The sequence below is a fragment of the Osmerus mordax genome, chromosome 18, assembly GCF_038355195.1.
Source record: "Osmerus mordax isolate fOsmMor3 chromosome 18, fOsmMor3.pri, whole genome shotgun sequence".
Taxonomy (NCBI): domain Eukaryota; kingdom Metazoa; phylum Chordata; class Actinopteri; order Osmeriformes; family Osmeridae; genus Osmerus; species Osmerus mordax.
In genome coordinates this window covers 13,788,093-13,815,176 of record NC_090067.1, presented here as the reverse complement: position 1 = coordinate 13,815,176, position 27,084 = coordinate 13,788,093, and the positions used below count along the sequence as shown (strand labels likewise).

General features: G+C 45.1%; 8 protein-coding genes across 11 annotated transcripts; 4 read left to right on the top strand and 4 right to left on the bottom strand.

Moving 5' to 3' along the window:
- Positions 1 to 116: 116 nt before the first annotated feature.
- mterf3 (mitochondrial transcription termination factor 3) lies at positions 117 to 2,996 on the top strand. The gene is made up of 8 exons (XM_067256284.1): positions 117 to 213; positions 498 to 854; positions 945 to 1,097; positions 1,352 to 1,541; positions 1,857 to 2,004; positions 2,134 to 2,205; positions 2,296 to 2,457; positions 2,569 to 2,996. The coding sequence occupies exons 2-8, from the start codon at positions 506 to 508 to the stop codon at positions 2,761 to 2,763; spliced, it is 1,269 nt and encodes a 422-aa protein (XP_067112385.1). The 5' UTR covers positions 117 to 213; positions 498 to 505; the 3' UTR covers positions 2,764 to 2,996.
- A 432-nt stretch (positions 2,997 to 3,428) lies between these two features.
- Positions 3,429 to 4,792, top strand: uqcrb (ubiquinol-cytochrome c reductase binding protein). Its single transcript, XM_067256285.1, has 4 exons — positions 3,429 to 3,467; positions 4,179 to 4,247; positions 4,380 to 4,546; positions 4,633 to 4,792. The coding sequence occupies exons 1-4, from the start codon at positions 3,449 to 3,451 to the stop codon at positions 4,708 to 4,710; spliced, it is 333 nt and encodes a 110-aa protein (XP_067112386.1). The 5' UTR covers positions 3,429 to 3,448; the 3' UTR covers positions 4,711 to 4,792.
- Positions 4,793 to 4,825: 33 nt separating this feature from the next.
- lrrc14b (leucine rich repeat containing 14B) lies at positions 4,826 to 8,091 on the bottom strand. Its single transcript, XM_067256282.1, has 4 exons — positions 7,711 to 8,091; positions 6,976 to 7,368; positions 6,475 to 6,710; positions 4,826 to 6,044 (listed from the first exon to the last, which is right to left on the bottom strand). Exons 1-4 carry the CDS (start codon positions 7,984 to 7,986, stop codon positions 5,378 to 5,380), a joined length of 1,572 nt encoding a protein of 523 aa, XP_067112383.1. The 5' UTR covers positions 7,987 to 8,091; the 3' UTR covers positions 4,826 to 5,377.
- A 536-nt stretch (positions 8,092 to 8,627) lies between these two features.
- On the bottom strand, positions 8,628 to 15,166 carry LOC136962156 (protein naked cuticle homolog 2). Of its 2 annotated transcripts, XM_067255827.1 has the most exons (8): positions 15,028 to 15,166; positions 14,904 to 14,930; positions 14,700 to 14,785; positions 10,969 to 11,029; positions 10,357 to 10,484; positions 10,067 to 10,202; positions 9,839 to 9,973; positions 8,628 to 9,664 (listed from the first exon to the last, which is right to left on the bottom strand). In XM_067255827.1, exons 1-8 carry the CDS (start codon positions 15,050 to 15,052, stop codon positions 9,180 to 9,182), a joined length of 1,083 nt encoding a protein of 360 aa, XP_067111928.1. In that variant the 5' UTR covers positions 15,053 to 15,166; the 3' UTR covers positions 8,628 to 9,179. The 2 variants fall into 2 exon arrangements, with proteins under 2 accessions (XP_067111928.1, XP_067111929.1); XM_067255828.1 differs by lacking the exons at positions 14,700 to 14,785; positions 14,904 to 14,930; positions 15,028 to 15,166 and adding an exon at positions 11,754 to 11,887.
- LOC136962154 (cation channel sperm-associated protein 4-like) lies at positions 14,708 to 18,982 on the top strand. Of its 3 annotated transcripts, XM_067255824.1 has the most exons (12): positions 14,724 to 14,757; positions 15,479 to 15,575; positions 15,672 to 15,764; positions 15,890 to 16,033; positions 16,193 to 16,294; positions 16,411 to 16,508; positions 16,580 to 16,709; positions 16,914 to 17,047; positions 17,348 to 17,504; positions 17,898 to 18,103; positions 18,338 to 18,500; positions 18,809 to 18,982. In XM_067255824.1, the coding sequence occupies exons 2-12, from the start codon at positions 15,543 to 15,545 to the stop codon at positions 18,962 to 18,964; spliced, it is 1,416 nt and encodes a 471-aa protein (XP_067111925.1). In that variant the 5' UTR covers positions 14,724 to 14,757; positions 15,479 to 15,542; the 3' UTR covers positions 18,965 to 18,982. The 3 variants fall into 3 exon arrangements, with proteins under 3 accessions (XP_067111926.1, XP_067111925.1, XP_067111927.1); XM_067255825.1 differs by lacking the exon at positions 15,479 to 15,575 and having other exon boundaries at positions 14,708 to 14,757; positions 15,649 to 15,764; XM_067255826.1 differs by lacking the exons at positions 15,479 to 15,575; positions 15,672 to 15,764 and having other exon boundaries at positions 14,746 to 14,757.
- A 203-nt stretch (positions 18,983 to 19,185) lies between these two features.
- Positions 19,186 to 20,854, bottom strand: gatad1 (GATA zinc finger domain containing 1). The gene is made up of 5 exons (XM_067255829.1): positions 20,449 to 20,854; positions 20,205 to 20,327; positions 20,021 to 20,080; positions 19,737 to 19,920; positions 19,186 to 19,588 (listed from the first exon to the last, which is right to left on the bottom strand). Exons 1-5 carry the CDS (start codon positions 20,626 to 20,628, stop codon positions 19,395 to 19,397), a joined length of 741 nt encoding a protein of 246 aa, XP_067111930.1. The 5' UTR covers positions 20,629 to 20,854; the 3' UTR covers positions 19,186 to 19,394.
- A 251-nt stretch (positions 20,855 to 21,105) lies between these two features.
- chrac1 (chromatin accessibility complex subunit 1) lies at positions 21,106 to 23,095 on the top strand. The gene is made up of 3 exons (XM_067255831.1): positions 21,106 to 21,395; positions 21,613 to 21,739; positions 21,904 to 23,095. Exons 1-3 carry the CDS (start codon positions 21,243 to 21,245, stop codon positions 21,978 to 21,980), a joined length of 357 nt encoding a protein of 118 aa, XP_067111932.1. The 5' UTR covers positions 21,106 to 21,242; the 3' UTR covers positions 21,981 to 23,095.
- A 125-nt stretch (positions 23,096 to 23,220) lies between these two features.
- si:ch211-57n23.1 (uncharacterized) lies at positions 23,221 to 25,934 on the bottom strand. The gene is made up of 3 exons (XM_067256188.1): positions 25,845 to 25,934; positions 24,626 to 25,156; positions 23,221 to 23,875 (listed from the first exon to the last, which is right to left on the bottom strand). Exons 2-3 carry the CDS (start codon positions 25,147 to 25,149, stop codon positions 23,734 to 23,736), a joined length of 666 nt encoding a protein of 221 aa, XP_067112289.1. The 5' UTR covers positions 25,150 to 25,156; positions 25,845 to 25,934; the 3' UTR covers positions 23,221 to 23,733.
- Between the last annotated feature and the right edge of the window lie 1,150 nt (positions 25,935 to 27,084).

Here is a 27,084-nt window from a genome sequence, read left to right as displayed (position 1 = left end):
ATATAGAATTATGCATTCTTGAGTTTGTCATACACTAAATGAAGATTGATATTTCACAACTTTCCTATCTCAGCGCATATTTTAATTTGGGAAACATTGCTATTGGTATACTCCAGAATGCGTCACTTCCGTAAAGCTTCCGTGACTGAACAGGTGCGAACACATGAGGAAGTTGACATTGCCAGTTTCTTGTCGGTTTTCCGAATCCTCTAGGTAAGCACACATTTTTTATGACAAAATTTATTTTGCAATGATTCGGTTCATGTCTTTAACTTACGCATTGTTTTCCTGGTCGCTAATCAAATAAGCTAGCCAACGTTAGCCGTACAGTAACCATTGTTTCCGAGGGATAAAGGCACGTTAGTCTGTTATGGTCCATCCACCCGCCAGACACATCCGTCTAAACTAAATTCCTGAAATAACAATGCATCCAAGAACGTATAATGTCTACATTAATGTAATTATTTACAATAATCACGTCACTTTTTTGATCACAGACAACTCCATGGCTTCGGCATGTATGCAGCTGTGCTCCTGTCTGCTCCGCTTAAAGACAACAAGGATCGCATTGCAATACTCTTCACGAGCTCAGAAATGCCCTGTAGCTTCCTCCGGTGTTCCGGTGATGTCGTCTATCCTCCACAGCGCCCACACCTCATCTCTGACACGACCGAGTTCAAGACTGAGATTACATCGTCGCAGCTATTCCAGTACCAACACCCACACAAGTCTAACCAAGGACATTGAAGCACAACCAGAGTTATCTGCTGGGGAAGTTGTCCCATACAAGAACCCCCTGTCCCAACAGTTAAGGGATGGAATGACCTTGACTGAAGTACAGCAGATATCTTTGGGTGAGTGAACACTGACACTCATACATCAGGCTACACCGCTCTAGGGTTTATTCCCTCTTACAAGCTCCTCCCTCCCTGTGATCTCATCAGACCTGGACACCGCCCCGCGCCTCTCTCCTCTCGATGAGATCAGCGACGAGGAGGCCCTGCGTTTGGAGGTCCCTTCTGCCTTGCCCCCTGCCTCCTTCTCTCTCAGAGACTACGTGGACGAATCAGAGACTCTTAGCAAGCTGGTCCAACTCGGTATGTCCCTCCGCTCCTCACGGAACTAGATCAGCTCACCTCAGGGTTTGCGTAAGGTCAGGGGCAGATCTAGACATCTAGGGACGGTGTCACTCCATGCCACCATAAATTACAATAACATTGTAGTTCAAATAATGCCAATAATAATAATATTATTCAATGAAATGTACTGTAATGCTAAAAAGTAAGTATTTTAGCATTTGGAGATTGGGATGTGCAAGCCTTTTTTGTTGGTTTCTGTTGCCCCCTGACAGGTGTGAATATCTGGAGGCTGGAGCAGAGGCCGAACGTGGGCTCCATGCTGCTGAAGCTGGACTTCCACACCGACGTGGCGCCCCGGCTGGTGTTCCTGAAGGAGATCGGGGTGGAGGATTTCCGTCTGGGACACATAGTGTCCCACAACCCCTTCATCCTCACAGAGAGCTTGGAGAACCTGCGGGCCAGGTAGGAGCAGGGCGAAGATCGGCCAGGGCGTGGCTTCTTGGGGGGTTAATTGGAGTCCTAGTTCACAGACAACCCTCATTCTACACCTTAGACACTTGAGAAATGATGCTTAAATTATTGGAATTAAAAAATATAAAACTCAATATCTCACATTGACATACTGTGCTTGACGCCCCAACATAACCTCCTAAAATGTTTAGCATAAGTCAGATTTCTAATAACAGTGCATGGGTTTAACTGACCTATCTGTTGTTGTGGTATGCACTCCGTTGTCATGTTGTCTGCAAAATGTTTTGTTTCTCTCACATGGTGAAGGGTGGCGTTTCTCCGGTCCAAGAAGTTCAGCTCTGAGGATGTGGCGTCCATGGTGTCCAGGGCCCCGTACCTGCTAAACTTTAGTATTCAGAGGCTGGACAACAGACTTGGCTTCTACCAGCAACAGCTAGGCCTCAGCACTCAGAAGGTCAGCCCTGAAACACGACATCAGTCTCACGTAGTCTATAGTCCATCCCCAGCCTATAACCCAGAGATGGACTGTTTTGACAGGAACGGGGTGAAATCCTTCTAGAACAACGTTGTTTCTGTCTTTCAGACTCGGAACCTTGTTGGGCGTCTTCCCAGACTTCTGTGTGGCAGTTTGGAGCCCGTCAAAGAGAATCTTAAAGTCCGAAATATAATCACATAACACAGAATCGGTAGATACACAGATTGTTGTTTGTTGTATGTTATTCATATGCTTCCCTCTCTGATCTAGGTGTTCCAACTGGAGCTTGGCTTTAGGGAAAATGAAATCCAGCACATCGTCGTGACGATTCCTAAAGTTCTCACGGCCAACAAGAAGAAACTGACCCAGATATTTGATTACGTCCACAACACCATGAACGTTCCTCAGTCTCTCATCGTCAAGTTCCCACAGGTAGACCACACTGACCATTTCAAGACAGTTTCATGTTTTCAACTGATTTTCATCTCGTCAGTAAGACAAACCTGTACCGGTTTTATAACGTTTCCATGGCCACCTCTGCAGGTCCTGAATTCCAAGTACCTTCGTATCAAGGAGAGACACCTGTTCCTGCAGTACCTGAAGAAGGCCCAGTACGACCCAGCCCTGCCAAACTACATCTCCCTTGATCGTCTGGTCTCTCTTCCTGACCAGGACTTCTGTACTGAGTTGGCATCAGCCACTCTGGAGGACTTTGAGCTGTTTCTGAAGACACTGTAGGATGGAAGGACATGTTGGGAGTTCAATGGGAGGATCAATGCTTCCCACTTTACTGTCCATAAACTGAAACTGTGACAACTATATGCTGGATACTAGTATTACAAGTATTCAGAATATAGTATAGTGTGGTAAAGTACCAGCTATATTAGTATTGACTGTGGTAACAATCTCAAATGTACATGTTTTGGACACCTGTGATATGAACTGCAAAAATAAAGATATTTAGTAAGATTAACGTTTTGATTACGATTTTAAAAGTTAAAATCCTCTCCTTCGAGGGGAATTATTTGTGTTTTTGTAGACTTCTGATTCTGTCATCTTAAAACAGACAAAGTCTCTGCATTTCTCGTTAGATTTTGTTTATTTCAGAAGGCATTGCTGTAGTTGCTAAATATCGAAATCCTATAAATCAAGATGTATGCACGGTACGCAATGAATCCACCGCGAGGGGGCGACCGATTAACTTCCGAAGTTATACAGTTCTAAGGCGTGTCGTGTAATTCGATTTTAAATCATAACAATTATATGAAGGCTTAAAATCTATACAAATACATGTTAATGCTTTACTGCGCTCACAATATTGCTCAAGGGAAGTGTTTGCGCAGAGTTGTGCAATCACTGTGATCTACTTACGACTACGTCATTTTACCCACAATTCAGTACATCCGTTCTCAGATTAGTGAAGATGGCGGTGAGGGCACCAGGTAAAATAAATCATTCTTTAGGGTTTTATTTAACCATTCAGCTGAGCTAATATATATCGCTCATTAATTATAACAGCTCGTTAATGTCTACTCGATATGAACGAGAACTGCAAAGTCCATGTTATGTAGGCTATTGATATTCGTAATAGTTGTATCGGTGTCCTCTATCGAATGTCCTTCCAAGTTCAGCTGTGACAGTCAGATCGCTAGCTAGCTAGCTTGTCCCCACTTTTGCGGCATGTCTACAATGCTTTTCCATGTGCTTTAATTACATTTTACATGTACATGAGTTTATAAACTGAACTGAAATTCACAACCCTCATTAGAGAGTATCCAGTTAGCACCAGCACAGTAGTAGCTGCTAAACAAATGCCTGCCGAAAGTAAACACGCAGAGCTCGTAATATGTTAGACAAATGATACTAGTTAAATGCAGACAAAATAAATAAAGGCAGCATACGTAATTTCTGCCAATTGTGGGTCACGAAGAGATTTAACTGACTACTTGACTAATTCTCATGTTATCCTGTTGTATAACACATTGGGGCGAAATGAGGTGACTAATAATGTAGGCTGTTGCTTTCTATCCGTTACGTTTCTGAGTCTTTCGACTCCATGCTACTCCTCCTATCATGTCTATGTTATGATTGTAAAAACATTATATTTAACGGTTTTTATTAAACCTGCTTAAAATATCGTTTGTTCATCACAGCTGCAACTGGCCGACTTTTGGAAGGTTTCCGCAAATGGTACTACAATGCCTGCGGCTTCAACAAAATTGGTAATTACATGCCTTAAACGCCATTTAAAATCTGCCGACGTCAGATTAGGAGTGTCTCCAGTGTTGGGTGCTTTGTCTTTGATATCGCTGAGGTGAAGGTGAAAGTCTGACGGTGTATTCAATCTGTCAAAGGTTTGATGCGCGATGACACCCTCCACGAGGATGATGATGTGAAAGAAGCGATTAGAAGGCTTCCCGAGATCGTGTACAACGACCGGATGTTCCGCATCAAGAGGGCGCTGGATCTTTCCATGAAGCAGCAGATTCTGCCGAAAGACCAATGGATTCAATATGAGGAGGTGGGCTGGCGGTAGAACATCTATGCTATGGTTTATGAATATGACTAGAAATAGCGGGTCTATTTATTATATTTCTGTGCTGACAGGATAATTATTACCTGGAGCCATACCTGAAGGAGGTCATCCGTGAGAGGATGGAGAAGGAAGAGTGGCTGAAGAAATGAGAGAAACTTGTTTTTCTTCTCATTGTTCTTGTGTATGGTCGTCCCCTGTAATCATATTTAAAATAAAGTGTAATCTCTTGGAGTTGTCTGCTGATTAAAGAATTGTACGTTTTGGATAAGTGGTTTCAAGTTAAATTTTATTTCATGGTAATAATACAACCATTCTAATATTTCTGGATAGTTAATAAGGAACACCCATAATGATTATTAGCATGTTTGTAAATTTAGTTTAGCCCTATAAAACAAACCATTTCTATCAGTCAAATACTATTATACAATGTCTCAAACAACAAATCCTAAATTATAAGGTAACTGTTTAAAGAAAATTCAAGAAAATATAAACAGTAAAATATAAAGAAACATTTAAAAGCACCTTTACTTTTTTTTTTCTCCAGTATGTTCTGGAATATGGTCAAGTGGAACCTCATGAATGGAGGACCAAATGTTCTGACTTCCACATCTACACACGCATAAACCTTTTTTTATACAGTCAATATATTCAACAGCTTCCTCCAGAGAGAGAAAGAGAATTCAATGACCAAGAAACATAGTGGATCCATGGAAAAGTAGAGCCAACAGTGTACACTGCAGTAAAAAAAAAGAAAACAAATTCATGTTTCTAAAATAGCTATTGTACTCTTGCCCGTTTAACAGTCCTGCACAAACATCACTCCTGGGACCTCCTTTTGTCCACACTCGCGACAGTGTCGATAAAGTTTCCAAGCATGCTGTTGAAAGACTTCACCATGGACACCCCCAGCTCGTTGCTGGTCTCGTTGATCTCCGGGTCGTACGCGCCCATCAGGGGTGTGCACACTTCCACGTTCCCCTTTCCCGCCCCCACCAGGACGGCCATCAGCCCGGCGCGGAGCTCTTGGAACAGGTCTCTGTTGTACCTGAGAAGAGCAGAGTCGTCCAGTGGGTAGGTGACGTCCGCAGGGTAGCAGTCTCGGGGAACAGGCATCTCCACGTACTTAACGTCGGGGAACGCCCTCGCGAGATTGGAGAAGAGCAGCCGGAGAGCCGCGGAGGAGAGCGGGTTGCCCAGGAGCTTGAGTTCCTGCAGCTTTTGGCAGGGGGCCAGCGCATGTGTCAGGACGTCCATGTTGTCGTCTTCCAGACCACACTCCTCCAGGACCAGGCTGACCAGCGAGGAGGACGAGTGGTGGACCAGCTTGATGAAGGTGACGGGGAACAAGGTGGCCAAGTTGTGACCGCTCAGATCCAGTCGTACCAAGTGTTCACTGTGGAGGCTGTTGGCCAAGTAGACCATGTCGATACGATTCAGGTTGCAGTTAGCCAACTCAAGGCACTGTAGTGGGGTATTCAGGGGACTTGAGAATAAAACCATAAGAAAGGACACAAGTAAGCCAGCTGAACATCGTAGTGTTTCACTCTCCAACTTCCAAATGATGAAAACTTCACTCTAATAATCGACCATCATCAAACACATCAGACCTAGTCTACTGTGTCCTTGAACTGTTAGATGTATTTGGGAGAAAATAAACATGACTGAGTCAGATGTGCGTTAATTATATAATGTGCAGGGTATATAGGGTACAGTCCAGGTGTCAGCCTGTTTATCTGGGTCACTGCTTCAGGGCTATTTCTATGTCAGCTATGAAGTGTTCTCTGGATGACTCGTAGGTTTGGCGGGAGGCAACTGTTGGCATTCTCCCACGTACAACAACACCATCAATCACTGCTGCCCTCCTCACACAAATCACGTTCCTCTTTCAACCAAACCCTGACCCTGTGGCTCACCTGAGCAGTCTGCGCAGGTGTCCCGTGAGGGTGGAGAAGCCCATGTAGAGCTCAGTCAGCTGGGTCAGTCTGCTCAGTAGCTCCCCTATGGTGGACAGCAGGTCAGTGTCGTCCGCGGACAGCCTCCGCACGTCCAGCGCTCCCGCTGGTAGCGTCAGGGACTGCAGCCGGGGGAACTCCACCCGCGAGAGCAGCACTTCCAGATGAGGGGCCTCCAGGTGAACGTTGTGCACCACCTTTTGGAGACAAAATTAAGCTTTTTTTCTTCTGCTAGCTTTTCTTGGGTGCTTGTTGTATTTTGAAAGGTTGAAAAAATATAGATTTTAAAAGTTTAGGCTTTTTGTAGGTTTAGGGTCAGGCAACTATGCAGTTTTAAGTTTTACTACAGGCCTGGAGCGTAATGCGCCCAGGGGGAAGAGGATTTCTTAGTTTTTGTTACTGTACTGTAGCTCTTTAAGTGCAAGAAAAGCGCATCACAAATAAAACGTACATAATCATTACCTCTAGTTTCCTCATGGACTCAGGCTCCGCCAGCCTGAGCACATAGAACAGCTGCTTGAGCGCCAGAGAGTCGGCTCTGAACCCCACGAAGCGGAGCTTGAGTGGGCAGTGTCGGAGGAGCAGGAAGGCTTGGGACACCACCTCGTAGTTCCGGCCGGTGACAAAGCCGTTGAGGCGGACGTCCACGGCGGCTTCGAAGGCAGAGGGCGGCGTGTCATTAGCCTGCATGGCCACCATGGTCTCGTAGCACATGAGGGTGAGGAGCTGGGTGCGGGCCCAGCGGCCCAGGGTGGAGCCACAGGGACAGGCCTGGTGCTCGGTGTCCACCAGCCCTGTCAGGTCCACCACGCGCAGGTTCTTGGCGTAGGTAGAAGGGGGCCGCAGAACATAGGCCTAGGAGAGATGGAAAATGAAATAACTTTAAAGTAGTCCTTCTCAGTTATGGATAAGTGATGAGGTTTGGGTAAAGGGTTAGGGTTAGGGTTAGGCACGGGAACCTCTCCTTCAACCAATCACAAAAGCACTAAAACATCTCCTTCAACCAATCACAAAAGCACTAAAACATCTCCTTCAACCAATCACAAAAGCACTAAAACATCTCCTTTAACCAATCACAGAAGTGTGTGGTTAGTTGAACCAAGAGTCCTTAAGGCCTTATTTGGCCTTATTTTCACGTCACACACATCACTGCAAAATTAGTTGTCACCAACAAAATGTCTATGAAGTTAGCTTCACCTTCAAGCCAGTGAGGATGGCCTCCAGACACTGCTTACAGGTCCAGGAGGTCAGGTCCTCCTGGCAGTCCGGCGTGCTTCCCAGCAGCCTCTGCAGGTTGAGTTCCTGGAGGGGCCAGTTCTGCACCAGAGCGTGGAGCAGAGAAGCTTCCTCTCGCAGGTAGCAGGCCTTGAACAGGAGCGGGTACAGGTTGAACGACACACAGCAGAGGTTCTCCTCGGCGCTGGGGCCACTCTGTGAAAAACCCTCTGCAGCGAGGAACCTCAGGCTCTTCATGGTTCTGTTCCACTTCTTCCTTCCGTCTAACCCTTCGTAGGAGTAACTGGGTGGGCTAGGTTTCAGTTTTTATCCACAGGAACTCAACGTTCTGCTGATAGTGTTTGTTTGGGTGGGGGTTATGGTGTTGTGTCCGCTTTGCTGAGGGAGGAAGGCTTGACCATGTGATTAGGAAAACTATTTTTAGAAACAGCTGTCTAACGCCCCTTGGTCTCTCCAACAGGGGGGGTTGTGGTAGCAAACATTCACTCTTGGCTTGAGCAGCAGTATTTTCCTACTGCGTGTGACCTCTTTATGAAGGCTTTATATACACACACAGAAGAAGCCAGTGCATGTTGCAGCAGAGAAACCCCAGTCCTGCTGTAGGGATGCTGTCCGGTGTAACATTGGCGACATGCCTGGTATTTGACTCGATGAGTTTCATGGAGGCTTTGATAGTAATCCAGATGAAAGTTTTTGTGGCTCAGACAACAATAGCTCTCATGAAACACGATCAACAGCAAACACATTACGGGTCTGATGAATATGGGATGGAACACTTGCTGTGTCCGCATAGTTCTTGTTAATGCAGCCTTGACAGTTTTAAGATTTATCTTCTGTCAGACGATGACACAACGACAGGTTCAATAACTTCCTGGCAAAATCAACAAAACATTTTAATAATTCAATACAAATTGGTGTTCACACATTTAAAAACAGCAGTCTTTGTTGGATCTTGAGTTTTACACAACACAATAGTACAAATGTTGAGCTTCATGCTTTCATGTAGAAAAATAGAATTAATATAAAACATTGTATTATACTCTTGTACAGATGTCGTTAAAAACATACAGTAAATCTAAGAATTAATAAAGCCATTTGTGGCAAGTTAGCATCCCCTGAGTGGAAATAAACAGTCTATAGGGCTTTGAAGTTGCGTAGCGTATACAATAAAATAATTCATTTATCTGTACTGTCATAAGCTCAGATCTATATGTACAGTCTGAGTACACTGTGCAGGAATGAGCATCTGCTACTGGACCAATAGTGGCGTCCAACACCAATAAATCCCAGCATGCCATGGGGCCGTCTCTACAAGCCTTTAGTGGAGCTTTGATGTCGTCTGGTGTGATGCCCAAAAACATTGCAAAAGTTCTCCAGGTCAGTGTCTAGATTTCAGCTCGATGGGCTAACCCAGTCAGGCTGGACAGCAGTCATGTTGGTTGGTAGTGGTAGTGGTGATGGTGGTGCTCGTGATGGTGGAGGTGGTGCCTCTGTGCCAAGGAGACTAAGCCCCCATAGGAGGCTGGCTGGCTGGTCAACACCTCCCTCCCTTCCCCTGGCCCAGCCTGGAGGCCAGGAGGCTGGTGGTGGAAGAGCTGGGGCCTGGAAGAGGAGCCTGCAGTTTCCTGGGCCCTTGACCGAAACCGCTTGATGCGGGCGTGCTGGAGGGCAGGCTGGGGCTGGGGCCCCAGGGCAGGCTGGGGCCCCAGGGCAGGCTGGGGCCCCAGGGCAGGCTGGGCCTGTTGGCCATGAAACCTGGTGGACTTGGTCCCCCCTCCTGCCGTCCTGCCCTGGAGGGACCTGAGTAACGACAGGCCTCTGCCTTGGGACTTAGTGGCGCTGCAGTTCTCTCTCACCCCCACTAGGCGGCGCTGGTGAGCTGAGCGGACGTGTCCTGGCTCCTGGGATGTGGCCTCTGCGTGTCGCCGAGGGAAACGAGCGGAAGTTTTTGTTGTTGTGAACAGTGATACCATGTAAACCACCACGCCATAGTCCAGGCAAATTAACATAACCATTGATATATTGATATGTATAAATATTTCTAAATGATTATACATATTTGTATACATCTAATTAAGTTTTTGAATACCTGTGTCGTCAAACTGTGAGGAGTAGTTCTCGATCCCGGCCAGGTCCAGATAGTGGTTCCTGCGGTCTATGTTCTCATCCACACAGTACTTCCTGTCTGTTCTTCCTACTTCCTGTGTGTGACCCGTGTCGTGATCTGACAAACAGAGAAGATAAAATAGGGTTGTTACTAATCATTCACATTTCTTCAGAAGGCACTATTGGTACTAGAAGCTGCGTTCTGAATCACCTGACTGAGAGAGCCTGTCTGATTGGCTGACCGGGGTCAACACCAGTTTGACCCTCAGGGCTGTGCTCCCATTGGTGGGCTGCTTGATGGACGTTTCCACCACCTCATAGATGGAGTGCATCAGCCTAGACATGCCCTGCATAGACACACATGTGTCATACACACACAGAAAAACAGAAAGGCAAAAACACACGAACATGACAAAAGAAAACTCATCCAAGATCAGGAGACGGACTCAAGATTGAAAACATGGCGCCCGAGAAACGGCCTGTTCAGAGATGGATCCATACCTCCTTGGTGACTTTGCCACTGTTGTCAAAGCAGTGGAGAGTGAAGATCCATTCCTGGTGAGGGAGGTCTGACCCTGTGTGACTGTGGTTGTGTTCGCTGTCACCTCCCCTCTCTAAGGGCAGGGCCACTGGGAAACACACAGCACGTTCAACACTGCTTCCACCTTCTCATTAAACTGGTCTAAAACTAACAAGCTATTTATACTAAGAACTATAGAGATACTTCATATCACAAATATTCCAAAATCTGATCCTTTGGCAAGCATTTAGATTACTTCTATGGTCGTAAGTGAATGGTTACAGTAAATACACAGGTAAACTGCACTAGTGTCTCTGGGACCAGTAATCCTCACACTAATACTAAACAGATGCGAACACGTTTACAATTTCCTTTTACCCATGCAAGCTGGAGGGGGGTTTGGTAATAAAGCTGTAAATCATGCAACTCACTACCTGGAGATTATCAAACACTCAGCCTCGACTGAGGCAGAACCATGTAAAGACATACCATAAACCCTCAATAATTAACATGATAAGCTCCATATATTCAATACACAGTTAGGGTTTGCTCAACACACAGGCTCTGCTGTGATGGTGTAATACTCTTCTCACCCTCTAGGTGGCAGTCACTGGTATGGATCTGAGTGTTCTTCAGGTCCTTGCCACAAAACTCCTTTAAAAAAACATACAATCAGGGACAGTTAGCATATAGTGCCAGAGAAAAGACTCACAGAAGGGGGAAAGGATCAAAGACAGGGAGAGGAAAGCACAGAAAGAAACAAAAAGCTGTTTCTGCTCCGTATCAGATGCAGTGAGTATCAGCCAGCCACATGTGGGAGATGAATCATCACTATCTGTTTATCATCTCTCTGCCAACCCCACCAGGCAGGACTCCACCACCGCTATGCTGGCAAGAGACTGATGAGTTACACAAGATGAGTTAGAGGGTTGTGTTGACGGATAACCTTGCCAGCCGAAGATGGCTTCCTCTGCTTCACAGCCCAAAACCGCCAACATCTCCACCCCCTCCACCCCCTCCTCCGCCTCGCTTCGCCTGCCCTGGGGCCTTTGATGTGGGGTAGGGTTACGGACAGTGAGAGGGTGGTTGGGAGGTTGGGGGCTAGATGGAGGGGGGGCGTGTTCCTGCTCTCACTTTCTCTTTGAACTGGCACCCCCCTACTCCCCTCACTACCACCCCCCCATCCCTAGTACTACCCCCACCAGCACCCCCACCCACATCCCCCAGTTACCACCCAACCCCTACTCCCCCCCCCCCCCCCACCCCATCATGTCAGTCCTCCAACCCTCCTTTCCACTTGACACTGTACCTCAAACCCCAGACAACAGAGTCTTTGTTTTAAGCCTGATTGGCCGTTTTCCTTCTTGTCTAGCTGTACCTGGAGATGTGACGAGTCACAGAAGAGGAGGGAGGGGAGGGGCGGCGGAATGCTGAAAGACGGAAGCTTCATGATCATGGTGTTCCATTAGTTTCTCTTATCTCTTCCGAAAAACAATAGTCAGAGACATGACAGCACAAGTCGACACTTCAGAAGGGTACATCTGAACTCCCTCCCCTCTCTCCCTCCCCTCTCTCCGTCTCTCTCTCTCTCTGTCTCTCTCTGTCTCTCTCTCTGTCTCTCTCTGTCTCTCTCTGTCTCTCTCTGTCTCTCTCTCTCTGTCTCTCTCTCTGTCTCTATCTCAGGTGTGTGTTGGACTAAAAACTGATATCCACATTGTCACATGGTTATGAGACTTCTACTAATCCTCACCACCAGATAAGTAACTGCTGTACTATATACAATGACACTCATCAGATTCCTTCTCTACAATGTATGGTTGGTTATGGGATGTAAATAACTGCACATCACTCCAGCTTTGAGAGACAATATCCCTGGGACCGAGCTGAAACACACCACAAGACGAGCTGACATGTAGAAACCCTACAGACAGACCACAAGACGAGATGACATGTAGAAACCCTACAGACAGACCACAAGACGAGATGACATGTAGAAACACTACAGACAGACCACAAGACGAGATGACATGTAGAAACACTACAGAGTTCTTTAAGTGTCTAATGATGGAAGCCATGAGGTGAGCCAGCCAGACATCTGATCCGTTTTGTGGGAAAACCGGCTTCTCTGGCTCAGACTCGGAATGTTCTAGAAGTGATCCCAGAGAGGCTGAGCAGTGTCCATCCACCTGGATAACAAACAGCGTCCCGTTACCTTTGTAACAGGGTCCCATCACCTGAGTGACAAGGTTCAGTCATCTTGGTGACAGGGTTCAGTCACCTTGGTGACATCAACATGAAAAGGACTGGACCAGGATTACTGGACCAAATAAACAGAATGTTCTTATACTGCTCATGCACAGGCCTGTGTCTGCACAGTTTAAAATGTGGTTAGCTAGTTACAACAATGCCTCCCTTTCAACGTTTCAGTCCTTCTTATTTACACAGTGTTATAACATCAAACAGCCACGTGTGTTTGGGTGTCTTTGAACTGAACCTCATCCTGATCTGCCTTGGACAAACCAGTGGGTCGTTATTCCTGGGAGATAGTATGTCAATGTTCACTTTAAACGCCCTGCGAGTCTGAAATGCTTCTATGCCCTGTAGTGTGGTGGTTCTGTGCCCTGTAGTGTGGTGGTTCTGTGCCCTGTAGTGTGGTGGTTCTGTTCTCCAGAGACGGGAAGGAACGAAGTACACTTACTTCGTTACTGTACTTACTCCTGATTTTTCTGGTATCAGAACTTCACTTCATCATTTATTTTTCTTCAAAAGTTAGAAAAAGTTTCAAAAGGTTCAACCCGTATATAAAAAAAATATATAAAAAAGAAAATAAAAAAAGAAAATAAGTTCCTAAACAAAAGTTTGCATCATTGATAACTACTTCATGAGGACTCTTTACTCGACTGTACTCGACTGTACTCGACTGTACTCGACTGTACTCTGCTTTCATCTACTCTGTTTTAGGCCTATCTGTTCTCCTCTTTCCATTCACTGTGTGTGAAAAAAAGTTTTGAAAGGTTTGAAAAATATTTTCAAAAATAAGTTCTCTCCTCTCCTTTCACTGTGTGTGAAAAAAGTAAAATATATACATGTCTTACTGCTATATTTTGTAGCAGTAAGACAGCAAGGTGTCAGTGTGGTCACACCGTAGTCTGTTTCAAACAGGGAAGACCACACAGTAACCTCAGAGACTAAAGAATTACGATAAAACACCTCACTGACTAGCTAACGAGCGACAGTTACATAAGCAGTGGTGTTATGGAGAAGCTAATTGTTAGACTGGAAAATAAAATCGCAGAAGCAACTGCTGTTAGAGGGAGGTGGTGGACTTTGGGCTCATTAAAAGTCTGGCAGGCTACGATTCTTTCCTAATTGTAGGCTCCAGAAAAACCATGGAGCACTGAGAGGCAATCGGACCCTGCTCACAACTGAAAAACAACTGTTACGATTCACACTTTTCTTCAAAATGTCTAAAACACAAAAACAAATATGTGTGTGTATGCTAAGCCTATCAGATTAAAGGGTAAAAAAACAGAAGAAAACTCCCTTCACACACACGCACACACACATACACACACACACACACACACTCCATGCGTTTCTCCTGTCGCTCATCACAGCCACAGTGTGTGCAGTAGGAAAGCAGTACCAGATGTGTAGCCGAGTGTTTCAGGGCAGAGAAAGAGTCCGCTGTTCTGGGGGATGGCCATGTTACACTTCAGACACGAAAGCAGCTCCTCACAGAGAGCAAAGGAAGGAGAGAAGAAGAAATAAAACAAACAAGCGCACCTCTCCAAGTTAGTTGGGAGGGGCTAGGTCAGGCTGTCTAGCTAAAACTAAACCTACAAAAACACAGCAACCTAGGAGCACACAGGCCGAACGCACAAACGGAGGCTTTCACAAACCGGTCTCTTGACACCAAACAAATCATCCTGACCTAAGATTCACACATTGGGCTGTTCATTCACCTCCAGTTTCATCCACTTCACACCCCCCCTCAGGGAGCGGGCCACCCAGGCCCAGAACCCCGCGCCAAGCGTCTGGTGCAGACGGGTCCATGAACGTGGTCGACACAGGGATACCCGGGTGTTATGGTTGTGGTCAACAACCATAACTTGTATATACTGTGTAATAATCTCAACTGTTATAGGCCTACACTGAACCATGATGACAGAGGGGTCCTCCTGTACCGTCTGTGCCCACCCCCCCTTCCCTCACTCTGAATTAAAAGCTAAAGCAGTATCCTATGTATTAACCTATACTGATTTAAGTAAAACATTAAACATTTTAAAGTGAAGAAGAAAATGAGCCTTGTACAACTCTGTACCTGTTTCGGTTTGATCGCGTGGGTGGAGGTTCTCAAGCGGCCACGTTCTCCCTGACAGGTAAGCGCGTTCGCAGCAAAACTACCACCTGACGAAAACAAAACATTTATAGCAACAACATACATTTTACAATAATTCCGTTAAATAATTTAAATTTGATTAATAAATTAAACATGTAATTATGTGTGAGATGACGAAGAGTTTACCTTCAGGGTTTTCTCTGCGCTTACAGTCTATCAGACATTGAGAAATATAAAAACAATGAATCACTATCATGTCAATCAATCAAGTTTGCTGCCAGTTACAACGTAACGTAATACCCGGTCTTACCATGTTTTGACTGGAGTTTGCCCATATTCCTTCAAATTACCTATACAACAACCTACTCTAAGTCTGATGCATTTACCCATTTGATCAAGACAATTTCATCGTTTCAGACAGATAAAAAGAGAGCTAACAAAATCTGCTTGTTCATCGGGTATTTTCATGTTCCACTCAAACGTCACGCTGAGGTATTAAAGACGGATCTTTTAGAAAGTGCGCCTGAGAATGTTACACCGGGGAAGTTGCGGGTCTTTTTAATGTCTTACGCACCGTCCACGTAACGAAACGGAAAACAGCGCCACCTTCTGTTCGTTTAATTAATATAAAGAAACCTCGGAAGGGACCTGTGGTGTGTGACGTCATCCGAACGCAGAACCTGTGGTTGGATTCTGTCTCAAATCTCGAACGACTCCTCAATTCTATTTGCATTTTTTTTATTTACATTCAACGGAGTTAGTTTAAAAAGCTGGCGTGGAAGGCTTGTTCAGACATGGCCTTTACTTAGCTAAAAAGCTCAAAAAATGGATTACAAGCAACGCACTATACTCCTCCAGGTTGGTCAACATTCTCCAACCGCCAGAAAAATGTATTTACAAACTTTTTTTCCCCCTTGCTTTCTAATGTAAGTCAGACATGTTAATGTGCTATAGCGAGCGTCAGAAAGCGCAGGAAGGAAGTGGTCTGTTTTGGAAGGAGGTGAGGAGCAAGAACTCATCAATATCAGGGATATCGTCCAACTAAAGGTACAGTGAAATCAAAGAAATAATACTCTCTTCCTCTCACTTTGTCAAATACGATAGAGGTGAGGTCAGTAGTTTGTAAGTGTTGAGGGTCGATATCTGGGGCCTACATTACATCCTGTTTCCAGGATGCCGCGGATACGGAGACGTACGTCTCCGAGGTGCTCATTGGCTCTCTTATGGAATCCTTGCTGTTCAGACTCTTCATCATCGTTGTGATTACCCTCAACTGCATCACCATTGGCTTTCAAACCAATGATGTCATTGCAAAGGTAGGTGCAACTTAAACCTTGAGCTAGGGTTAGGATTAGGGTCATATTGGCATGTGCTGGTTAAAGTAGATACTAATTATGAACTAGGCCAACGTTATGTGAAATTAAAAGTCTCTAAAGTTTGCAAAGTGATTGAATCTTGAGATGTGTCCGTTGTAGGAGTATGACATTGAGTTCACCATCTGTGAGCATATCATTCTGACTGTCTTCATCTGGGAGATTCTGGTGAAGTGGTACTACGGATTCAAAATCTTCTGGAAAGTAAGCAGGAGGACTTGAACATGACAATATACAGCTCATCAACAGACTACTTACAGCTGTTGGCCACTGTTCTTCTCATCCGGTTTCTCTTTCACCATCATTTTGTAATCTGTCAGAATGGCTGGAACATTATAGACGGTGTGGTCACTTTGTCCCTCATCGTTGGACCCATGCTATTGTCCAACTCAGGAGCCAATGTACTGAAGATCATCAGGTGAGGTCTAGACTGAGCACATCCGACACACACACATACACACACACACGCTGAAGTTGTACCTGTTCCAGGGTGCTGCGAGTGATTCGCAGTGTCCGTGGCTTCGCCTCGCTGCAGGGAGTCTCTGTGATCGTTCACGTCATCATGCAGTCCATCCCAGACATGGCTACCATCTTCCTCCTACTCGGCATCATCATGCTGGTCATCCATCTTTCTCTCTCCGCATCAATTCATTTAACTTTCTAAAATTGTAGTTATCTGTGACACAGCATGCAATGACATGGGCTTGTGTCTGTGGTGTGGCTGTGTGTGTGTGTGTGACTGGTGTGTGTGTGTGTGACTGGTGTGTGTGTGTGACTGGTGTGTGTGTGTGACTGGTGTGTGTGTGTGGTGTTTGTGTGCCAGGTGTTTGCTGTTTTCGGCGTGACCCTCTTCAGCGCTGCTGTGCCCTATGCGTTCGGGGACCTGTCCTCGGCTCTCTACACCCTGTTCATCTGCATCACCCAGGACGGCTGGATGGCCATCTACAGGGAGTTCTAGTGCGTAAACACCCGTCACAACTTACAGTTGGTTAAGCTGAGTCACACACGTCCTGTAACCGTGGAACAGCTGCAACAAAACATTTATACAGCAACACTAAATATACAAAGATCCAATGAATATGGAAACAAAATGACACCAGCAATAACAATTGGAAAAAATCTAGCAGCAGTTAGCAGAGTGTAGGAATGGGGAATATTAGTTATATGAATAGGAGGAATGTTAAATAAAATAATATAAATCTATATTGTGCTAGAGCCTAAGGATGGGTGCAGTCATCAGGGTGTGTCTGTTCACAGCGAGGAGGAGGAGGGTTTGATGTATGGAGCCTCCATTTACTTCTTCATCTTCCTGACGGGCGGAGCATTCATCTTCGCCAACCTCCTGGTAGCCGTGGTCACCACCAATCTGGAGATCTGTATGTTCGACAGCGAAGAAAGCAAAGACAAGGACGATGTATGAAGTATTTCACTGTTGAATCTGTTTCCAGATACACATGGAAGACAGTGTAGTGAGATAACACCTCATTCCTACAACGCTAGAAGCGTGTCCACCTCTCTGAAGTGCAGCACAGTAGTGGCAGTGGAGGTTCTAGAGCATTTAAACTGGGGGGGGGGGGGGGGGGGGGGCAAGCTGGGGCCAGTTGTCCGGTTAGAGGGGCCAGTTACATTAAACATTGTTGTTGTCATATAGTTTTCTTCACTAACAGCATTAACAGGCAAAATACCATGTTTATAATTATTTTGACTCTACATTTAGGGGGGGGTCCAAGCTTGTTGTCTCTGGCTCCCTCCCAGAATTGCCCCTGAGTAGTGTAACCTACTGACCTGTGAACCCTGTCCTCACCAGCTGCTACAGGAGGGCGCTGAGGGCCAGAACCTGATCCACGTGGAGGATGTGGTGGCCAGGACCAACATGGTGCGGCGTCAGAGGCCCTGGAAGGCCAGCCGCCTGGAGAACCTCACCATGGACACCCTGGAGGAGTTCATCTTGGTCCTCTCCACCCTGCAGAAGAACATGGACACCTACAAGCAGATACGGCAGGAGCTGGACAGGTAGGGTCTGGCCAGGCAGGGTGACCCAGCCAGGCAGGGTGACCCAGCCAGGCAGGGTGACCCAGCCAGGCAGGGTGACCCAGCCAGGCAGGGTGACCCGGCCAGGCAGGGTGACCCACCCAGGCAGGGTGATCCGGCGATGCTCCGAATAGTTTGACTGCATCCTGTGTAGGCACTGTGTCTTCATGGTGTTTCCTACTGTGTGTGTGTGTGTGTGTGTGTGTGTGTGTCCAGTATCGTGGACGAGTTGCACAGCCTGTCGTTCAACAAGGAGCAGGAGCAGGAAGTGATCCTGAGGAACCAGGTGGGCGCCTCACTGCAGGACAACCTGTGGAAGAATGAAATCGCCTCAGGACGGACAGGAGACATGCTGTCCACCCTCATCACTTTGGAGAAGGTCAGAGGGGGTGGGGGGGCCTTACCCAGGGGCAGGCATGAAGCAGATTACAAGCTTGGAATGAAAATAAGTTGAATGAAAAAGCAGACATGACATGTGGTGGGGGGGGAAATGACAACTCTTCATGTAGGCCAAAATTCTTAGAGGTGCGTCACAGAGGTGTACTAGTTTAAAGATATTTTTGACGATGAAGATACCATTGGATTTTGTTTTATTGGAAAGGAAATTGGAAAGTTTCATAGAATCCCAGGAAACGTTCCCGTCGTAGTGTTTAGTTTGTTGATGGTTTTGCATCTCTGTCCTCCCAGGCGCACGTGATCGACTCAGGGACGCCCTCTCCGGGGTTGTTTCAGAAGGGCATGCGCCACGCTGCCATGAGGAGGTCGATGGGAACCGTGGACAACAACCCCCCGCCCACTCCCATCGAGGAGCCGACAGAGGAACCCTCCCCAAGCACAGGATAACCACACACTCGCCTGGGTCACACTGGAAGCATCTTTGCATCTACAGCTGCAGAGATCCCATGAGCTATTTCACTGAACTCAAAAGAAGGAAGTTTGAATAACATATCCAAGTTACGTAATTTTTTGTTTTTTATTCTTGTACTTTTTTTTCCTTTACTTGACGTTGTGCAATACCATTTAAGGAAAACATAGGACGAAATCGGTTGACACAGACAACATTTAAAAAAGGTATTTGTTTCTTACAAAATAGTCTTAGCAGGTTGTACAATCGGAAAAAAAATCGTACTTCAGAGAGCTTGTCAATCAAATTATTTTCCAAGTCCTTCCACTGTGTCCAACACAGCCAATTTAGCCTCTGTCGGCATATCTTACATAAATACACGTCCGTGGAAGCGGACTAAGTCCATGTTGTGTCGGATGGATTGTCCAGCTAGTTACTGGAGCCCACAGGTTCTTTAAAGCCGCTGGCAGGCGGGGGGGGGCCTATGGGAGTCCAGATGTAGCCCTTCTCGGGGCGGATGGGGATGGTTGGGAAGGGGAAACTACGGGACTTGAAGTACTCCGATGGGGCGTGGCACACAAACTCCAGGTACTCCATTTTCCTCGGCAGATCCTCTTCTGGACCTGAAACAAATTAGTCTCTTTGAGATTTGAAAAGCTGCTTGTGATGCTATGCTGAGATTTGGCATTGTTTTGCCGTAGCAGAAATGGAACAAGTGTATGTGGAAGAGAAAAATAGAAAACGTATGAAAAAGCACATTAGGCTACTTACCAACAATGTAAGTGCCAGGATCAAACCTGCCCTTGGGACTGGCCTGGGTGGGGATCAGCCAGGTCAGTGCTGCACTCTTCTCACAGTACTGGTCCTGGACGAAGCCACGGATCTGGGCATAGTAGGGCATCCCGTCATCCTCATCCGTCACCTTGATAACATCGCCGATCTGAAAGTACACTCCCTGCGCAGAGACATGGCACCATGTCAAGCGCCCTTAGTTTGAGTGTATGTACGTACTTTTAGGTTAAAACATTATATATGCGTAGGATGAGTAGGCATACCTTATAAAACACGGATTCCGACGTGATGATGGTGGATACCGATTCTGGTGCTTTGATCGGCTGTTGAGGGCAACACATTTCAAACGCCAAGTTCGATATTGATACAGGTGTGAGTTCATCGAACTCCGTCAAAGGTATTCTATGACAAGGCTAAAGTCGTGGGTGAAATGCGGCGGCGTCTTACGTTTTTCAGTTTGAAGATGTGTCGTCTTCCCTTGCCTTTCGTTGACACCTTCTTTTCAGAAGCGGGGGCTTTGTATTTGGTACTTCTCAAGCGTGCAGATCTCCGATGGATCTCCTGCTTCGACTGGAAACAAATTGAAACCGCTTTAATAAGACTTTACCATTGCATACGCCACAAAGCCGTGACTCACAAGCTATATTTCTGTTATATTCGATCCTCCCACTCCCAGGCTAGCTGGCGTTACCTGCTTGCCCCCGCCGTTGTTTTGTTGTATGTTGGAGGACGCTGATGGTCCTGACACTCCGGCATTGCTGCTCTTTCCTGTGCAGTTATTGCACAATATCTCTCCTTGGTTTCCCTTTTTCCACATAGACGACGAGTTTGTTTTGCAAACCGAACAACATGGCTTTAAACCAAGCGGCATCTCGACGGGGACTTAGAACCAACAATGATCGATGGCTACTAGTCGTTGCTAGTTGGCTAAAACATCAAACTGCTGAAACTTAGGGAGTGCGCCAAAGCACACTGTTTGCCTGCAGCTGTAGCGGGCGTACACGGCAATGAACTGATACCAAAACGGTAACCTAAGTAATGAAAACAACCAGACAAACCTTAATGTGGACACAAAATGTTTTTCTGGCCACTGTGAACGGTTCTTCTTCTTGTTTAAGCGATGGAGTTATTCCTCTTACTCGGGGATCACAGATGTGCGCAAAACTCTTCAGCGCTACCTACGGTGTAGGAGTGTAACAACACTGGTTGGACCATCGTGAAATGTCTTTTGGAAACAGTAAATAAACTAGTGTTAGCAATACACAACCAATCTAAATAGTCAAAATATTAAAGGACCATGTTATGGACCCAAAAAGTAAAGTATGTAAATAATCAACAAATGTGGTGGCTAGTTTCTAAAAGATTAAAAAACAAAGCCTTGTTCACGTCACTGCTCCAAAAGTATAGTTGAACTTCCGCTACCCGCCGCCGGTTTAGATTCGGTGTTGTCAACTCAATCATTGTGGGACACAATCTCATGTCAAAATGTCTCGGGACAACGTGGATGACAAAGTTAACGATGCAACGAATAGCAAGATCATTTCACTCCCAATGGCACGAGTAAAGCTGATAATGAAAAGTTCTCCGGACGTATCAATGATAAACCAGGAGGCTCTTTTTCTAACTACTAAAGCAACAGTAAGTTGAAAGTGTGAACTGCAAGCTAGCTAGCCAACTAGCTAATCCCTATTATTCAGCAACGAATTTTGTGATAATCAGCAATATGCTAACGATGTGTGACTGATTAGCCTACCTGTTGGCTAAATTAAGTAGAAATGTACGTTGCAATCAACTACAAACTCCCAATAAACTGTACCACCAACTAATAAACGTGATTACTTCATCTCGCCTGTAGGAACTGTTCGTGGAGCATTTGGCTTTGTCCTCGTTTAAAAACGGAGCTGGGAAAGACACGAACACGCTGTCCTATAGTGATCTGGCCCATACTGCTGAGGAAACCGAGACCTTCCAGTTTCTGACAGGTGAGGTCCTTTCTAGTCAAGTTCAAGTGCTTTTTCACAGACCGCTGTTGGCCCAGGCCTTTCTTTCTCAGTAAGGAACTTCTGTATGTTGTAACCTGGGTATAATCCGTTGTAGCCGAGTACCGTATGAAACATTAATTTATTGGTGGTTGTTTCTTTAACAGATATCCTTCCTAAGAAGATCTTGGCAAGGGAATACCTGAAGAGTCTGGAGGAACTGCAGGAGGAAGAGGACATCTGAAATGAGCTGATGTCCTGATTCGCCTGATTCCTGCCCTAACAGTGCACTTGTGAAGACGTCAGCTGGTTTAATATGATGGAAGCTAGTTTTAGCCCATGCCTACAGCGGTCATTAATGTATGGAGTGCACTGGGTGGATATAAAAGTAGTTAACTTTTAAGGTTGCGTGAGAAAGTCCAGTCAACATTTGAGTCTTAAGAGTAGGCCTTCTACAGGATCTTTGCATCTTTGATGCAGCATTTGAAGATCAACGTGAAAACTTAGTCTTCCTTTGCTTTTTTGGTCAAAACTGTTTATATTTATTTTTGCTGCCCAGAAACCCCCCAAAACTGGACATTTAACTTACAATCAGTGGCCAAAGATAATCATCACCACACACACACTCAAGAAGAAAACACGCTATCTCGGATTGTCAGGATATAGCTAAGTTATCTGCTTCACTTTCCTTTCCAGAAGATGAATGTAGTGTGTCGAAGATACAGTGCTGATGCCTACAAAACAGCCTTTTATCCTTATGCTATGGAGCTCAAGTTCAGATCAGTTCTTTTTCTATCTACGATGATAAAGTGAAAATAATTCAAATAAGTATGTTTTTTATGGAAACAAATCCTTGTGGGTGTTCCTTTTTAGTTCACAATATCACCATTAATTTCTCCAGTGTGTCTAAACTTGAAAGAACAGATTCTGCATTGTGTCTGACCACTGTTACGGTATAGGTTCAGCAGCCTTGTGTACATATTATTTTATTTTTTTACACAACCATAGCATGTGATAACTGGGTCATCTCTCGGTAGTTATTCTCTTGAGTGCTTGGTGATAGCGTCTCTAATGGAGGAAAATATTCAGGTTTTAAGTTAATTTTTTACAGTTTGGAGTCTTCATTCAAACAACAAAGCTATTAACACAATAGCTGCTTTTTCCAGGTGAAGTACAGAACAGGGTACTGCAACTGTTCAATGTGTGCTGTCCTGAGAAACAAACTATATGCACTGAAGTCAACAGCTGGGAATACTTTTTTACAAGTGTGAATTGTCAAGCTATGTCTGCCTAAAGAGACCTGTGATCTTGTATATTTTCTTTTGTAGATTTTGATTTAAAAATAAACTCATTGTGTAGATGTAATTTGTGTCAGTAAACGTTACAGCAAAGACTCAACAGAGAGATAACCAGCATTTGCACACGAAAAAAACTTCTAAGAGTCTTAAAACAACCTTGTCTATTCTTTCAGTCATCAAGCAACATTATGCACTGGGATTATAAAAATAGAGTTTATTTCCACATGTTCATGAGCAACCCTCCCTGACACAGTATCATACATGCAGAGTGAAGGCATAAAAACAAGAACACGATCTGACCCTTTACAGACATACAGATACTATAAGTGTGCCTATAGTGCAGTAGGAGTCAGGTGGCTGAGCAGTTAGGGAATCGGGCTAGTAATCAGAAGGTTGCTGGTTCAATTCCCCGCTAGGCTAAATTACATTTTGTCCTTGGGCAAGGCACTTCACCCTACTTACCTCGGGGGATTGTCCTTGTACTTACTGTAAGTCGCTCTGGATAAGAGCGTCTGCTAACATGACTAAATGTCTATAGTGCAGTACAGTCCTTCTAATCCTGAGAGGGCATGCATTGTTAAATATTAGATTATACTTTATTACGCAATACAGTACACAAGAATATCAATGTTGTAAATACTAGGATGATACCACTCATTGTGCAACTCAAGATCAAACAGGCAGCAGACTATAAAGTTTTTACTGAGCCGTTAGTCTGTCAAGTCGGTGTTGCATGACGTGTAAAGACTTCTCCAGGCTGGAGAACTGCCCCTCCAGAACCACGGCCACATGCTCCTTACTGCTCAGGGAGTCCCTGGTGTTTGCAATATGCTCCTTTATACTGAAAAGGACAACAACAAATAATCATTAGAATGTCTTGTGATCGTAAATTCTAAATCTAACATGTTATTTCAGACTCGTTGTTCTTTTTTTGGGGGGGGGGGGGGGGACTGGACCAATTACGTAATTTCATGAGAATGTAGCCTTGCCCTAAATATTTTGAGTAAACTGTCTGGCCCAAGAAAGACAGCCTGTTGTGTTGCAAGCAATTTCTTGGACAAGTCTGGTGCCAGGACTAGACTTGAGACAGATGTTCTGATAACTTCAGGCTACAATATAAAGTTAGTCAGGCGTTGTCTAGACAACAGTGGACACTGGGTGCGTTGCTGGGTCGATGCTAAGCCTGTGGAACTGACCTGAAACCAGTTTTTCCTGCTGGAATCATAACCTGACTGCTGAGGGGAAACACTGAAGCTGATCTGAGACCAGGCTTTAGAGAAAACCTGTGACAGGTCCTTACTGGTGTCAGATCATGACCTCATGCGTGAGGAATTCTTCCATTGCTGGTGTACAACAGCTCCCCTCACACAACAGTGGAATCAACAAGGGTCAAATAACTTGCAACTGTCCATTTACTGTTATCGCTTTAGCACAACAATCTACAAATGATAACACTTTGGGAGACGGGTTTAGCTCAGTGGTTAGAGTTTGCCTGAAAATCAAGAGATGGCAGGTTCAATTCCCCCTTGTCAGTCGCTCTGGCTAACTGCTACACACACGTAACATTCTTCTTCTTACAGAAGCGGCTAACCTTGAGAAGGTGAAAGTCTCCTTCCCCTCCACCCTCTTCTCCTCCTGGGTCAGGAACACCTTCCGCATGCTCTCCATGGTCTCCTCCATGCTCAAGTGATCCGCTCTGATCCACTGCACCTCCTCCAGGACCTGCTGGTTGTAAGACAGCCCCCCCTCTTCGGCTCCGCTGGACTGGGACACGGCTTGCAGAGCCGCACGGTTCTGGAGAACCAGTAGCCTGGAATGCTCAAAGTCCTCTGGGCCTGCGATGCTGTCCCAGCAGACTGGGGAGGAGGAGGGCAGCCAGAAGCGCTGGGAGCAGTTGGCCGGCTTCCCCGGGGTCTCCGACACAAACGGGCTGTCGGCTGGGAAGCTGTGAAGCAGTTCCTGGAGGAGTAAAGTACCAGAGCCCCACTCCTGGTCTGGGTCGGCACTTGGCTTGGAGCCAACGTCCCCTCCCCCCTCCACAGGACAGCCGGGGCCCAGGAGGAGCAGGGACAGGCAGGCAAGGCTGGTCAAACTCAGTCCCTTCTGGAGAAACATCCCCAGGCTGGAAGAGGGATGATTTTATGGTCACCAGTGGAAGAATGAGTTAACCTATAAGCAGGTCTTGTTCTCCAAATTCCGAGATTACAGTAGAATATTCAATAAGATATTTCACTGGAAATAAACGCATTCATGATTTGGTTTTTTTCGGTTAGTCATGTTTGCAGAGTAAATGTTTAGTTTGATTTCTGTCTGTAACCATGGCCACGGATAATATTCCATGTTATGTTGCCTGTCAGCCGACACGAATATGTTGAATGTTTCAATGTGTTTCCTAATAAGTTTAGAGTTACATTACATCATTAGCGCAAGCCGCATGTTTCAAATGAAATGTGGCAAAGGTAATGTGTCAAGCCAGAAGGTGTGACTGTAAAACAAATTAATCTAAGAATGGAAATAAACGAACTTAGACGTCAGAATGGTGAGATACGCTACACAATGAGTTTATTGTATTTTTTTAATATAAATTCTTATTATAATCTATTGAAAACCCAAAAGTTGCCGCTATGTAGCATAAAAGGACATTTTCGAACTAGGCTACACGATATAGGCTAACTACATTGCTAATGCAAGTGTATAGCAAACGATCCTTTAAAAAAAATATATTCATATTAACTGGCTGATCATGCAGAAGTTGTAAAACTGCGCACAGTAAATATAAAATATTAAGTGAACATTAAAAAAACGTTTACCTGACGAAGCAAATCCCAGCGACGAATACAGTCTGGTGTTGAGACTGATCCTCAAACGCATGAGCTATTGGAAAGAATGACTCGCTCTTTACTGAGACGCCTGTTACATGCAAACGGAGCAGTGAGCACCATTTACTTTCCAAAGCCCATGACGAAACGCAGTTCCTTGTAGGCTACTTTTTTGGAGGGGTGTAAAAATTGAGTGTTTCATCCATGCTTTTTCTGTCAATATATCAACCAGCGGTCATGTATATATGTATATATATGTAGCTTACATGCTCAATACTTCTTCAATTGTGTGTTCTTAATGTTAGAAAATAATGTACAAATAATATATGCATTTGATGAACGTCTTCAGTACGCCCTGAAATAGGCTTGGTCACACCCAACGACTCGTTTAATGGAGATAAAACAAAGTGCTACACAACTGATGACACGCAACCGGAGGAGAGAGGGTAGTAGCCTATGTGAGGAATTCATGAAGTTGTACACGGAATTTTGTGTTTGAACAGTTTCAAACACAAAACATGAGTAAAACACTGAATTGAACTGTCATCAAACTTTACTGAGTTTAAAAAGGAAGATATGTGAAAACACCTTTAGTAAATGGAAATGCCAAAAATATGCTTTAAAATAGGCCTCATCTGGAGCATTTTGATGAGGTTCAAGTAGCGCCGCCTACTGTGTGATTGATTGTTGCTAGTGCAGACGAATATTAGGCCTTCGCGAGCAGTTGTTGAACGATATCGTTTTTACGCAGTTCACTGCTGTGTCATGGAATAAAATGCTTGCTATGTGCATTAACAAAGATGGTCACGATTGGGTTTATAGTTGCCTACACAGTCCAATGAATGGACTCTTCTCGCTAATTCGATTGACCTGAGCCCTCGACCATGCAGATATACTTCGGACCAGAAAAACTTCAGGTTAAAAGATATTTTTGTCTGAGCCCTGAGGTAAGTCTGAACCCTGAGGTAAGGCAGCAGGAATGAAAGAGAACCGGCACAATAAAGTCAAGGCCGTTCCTTTGAAAGAGGAATTGTTGTTCAACAAGTTATGAAAAGATGCATAGGCATAATGAGTATGTTTAAACATGTAACTCCACAGACAAAAAAAGATTTGGAGAAACATTTTTATTAATTAATGCAATTTACAGTCAAGCCAACAAGTGAACTATATTAAGTGATACATATTCACATTATTTCCTAAAAGGGTTTACAGCATATCTTGTTTGTAATCA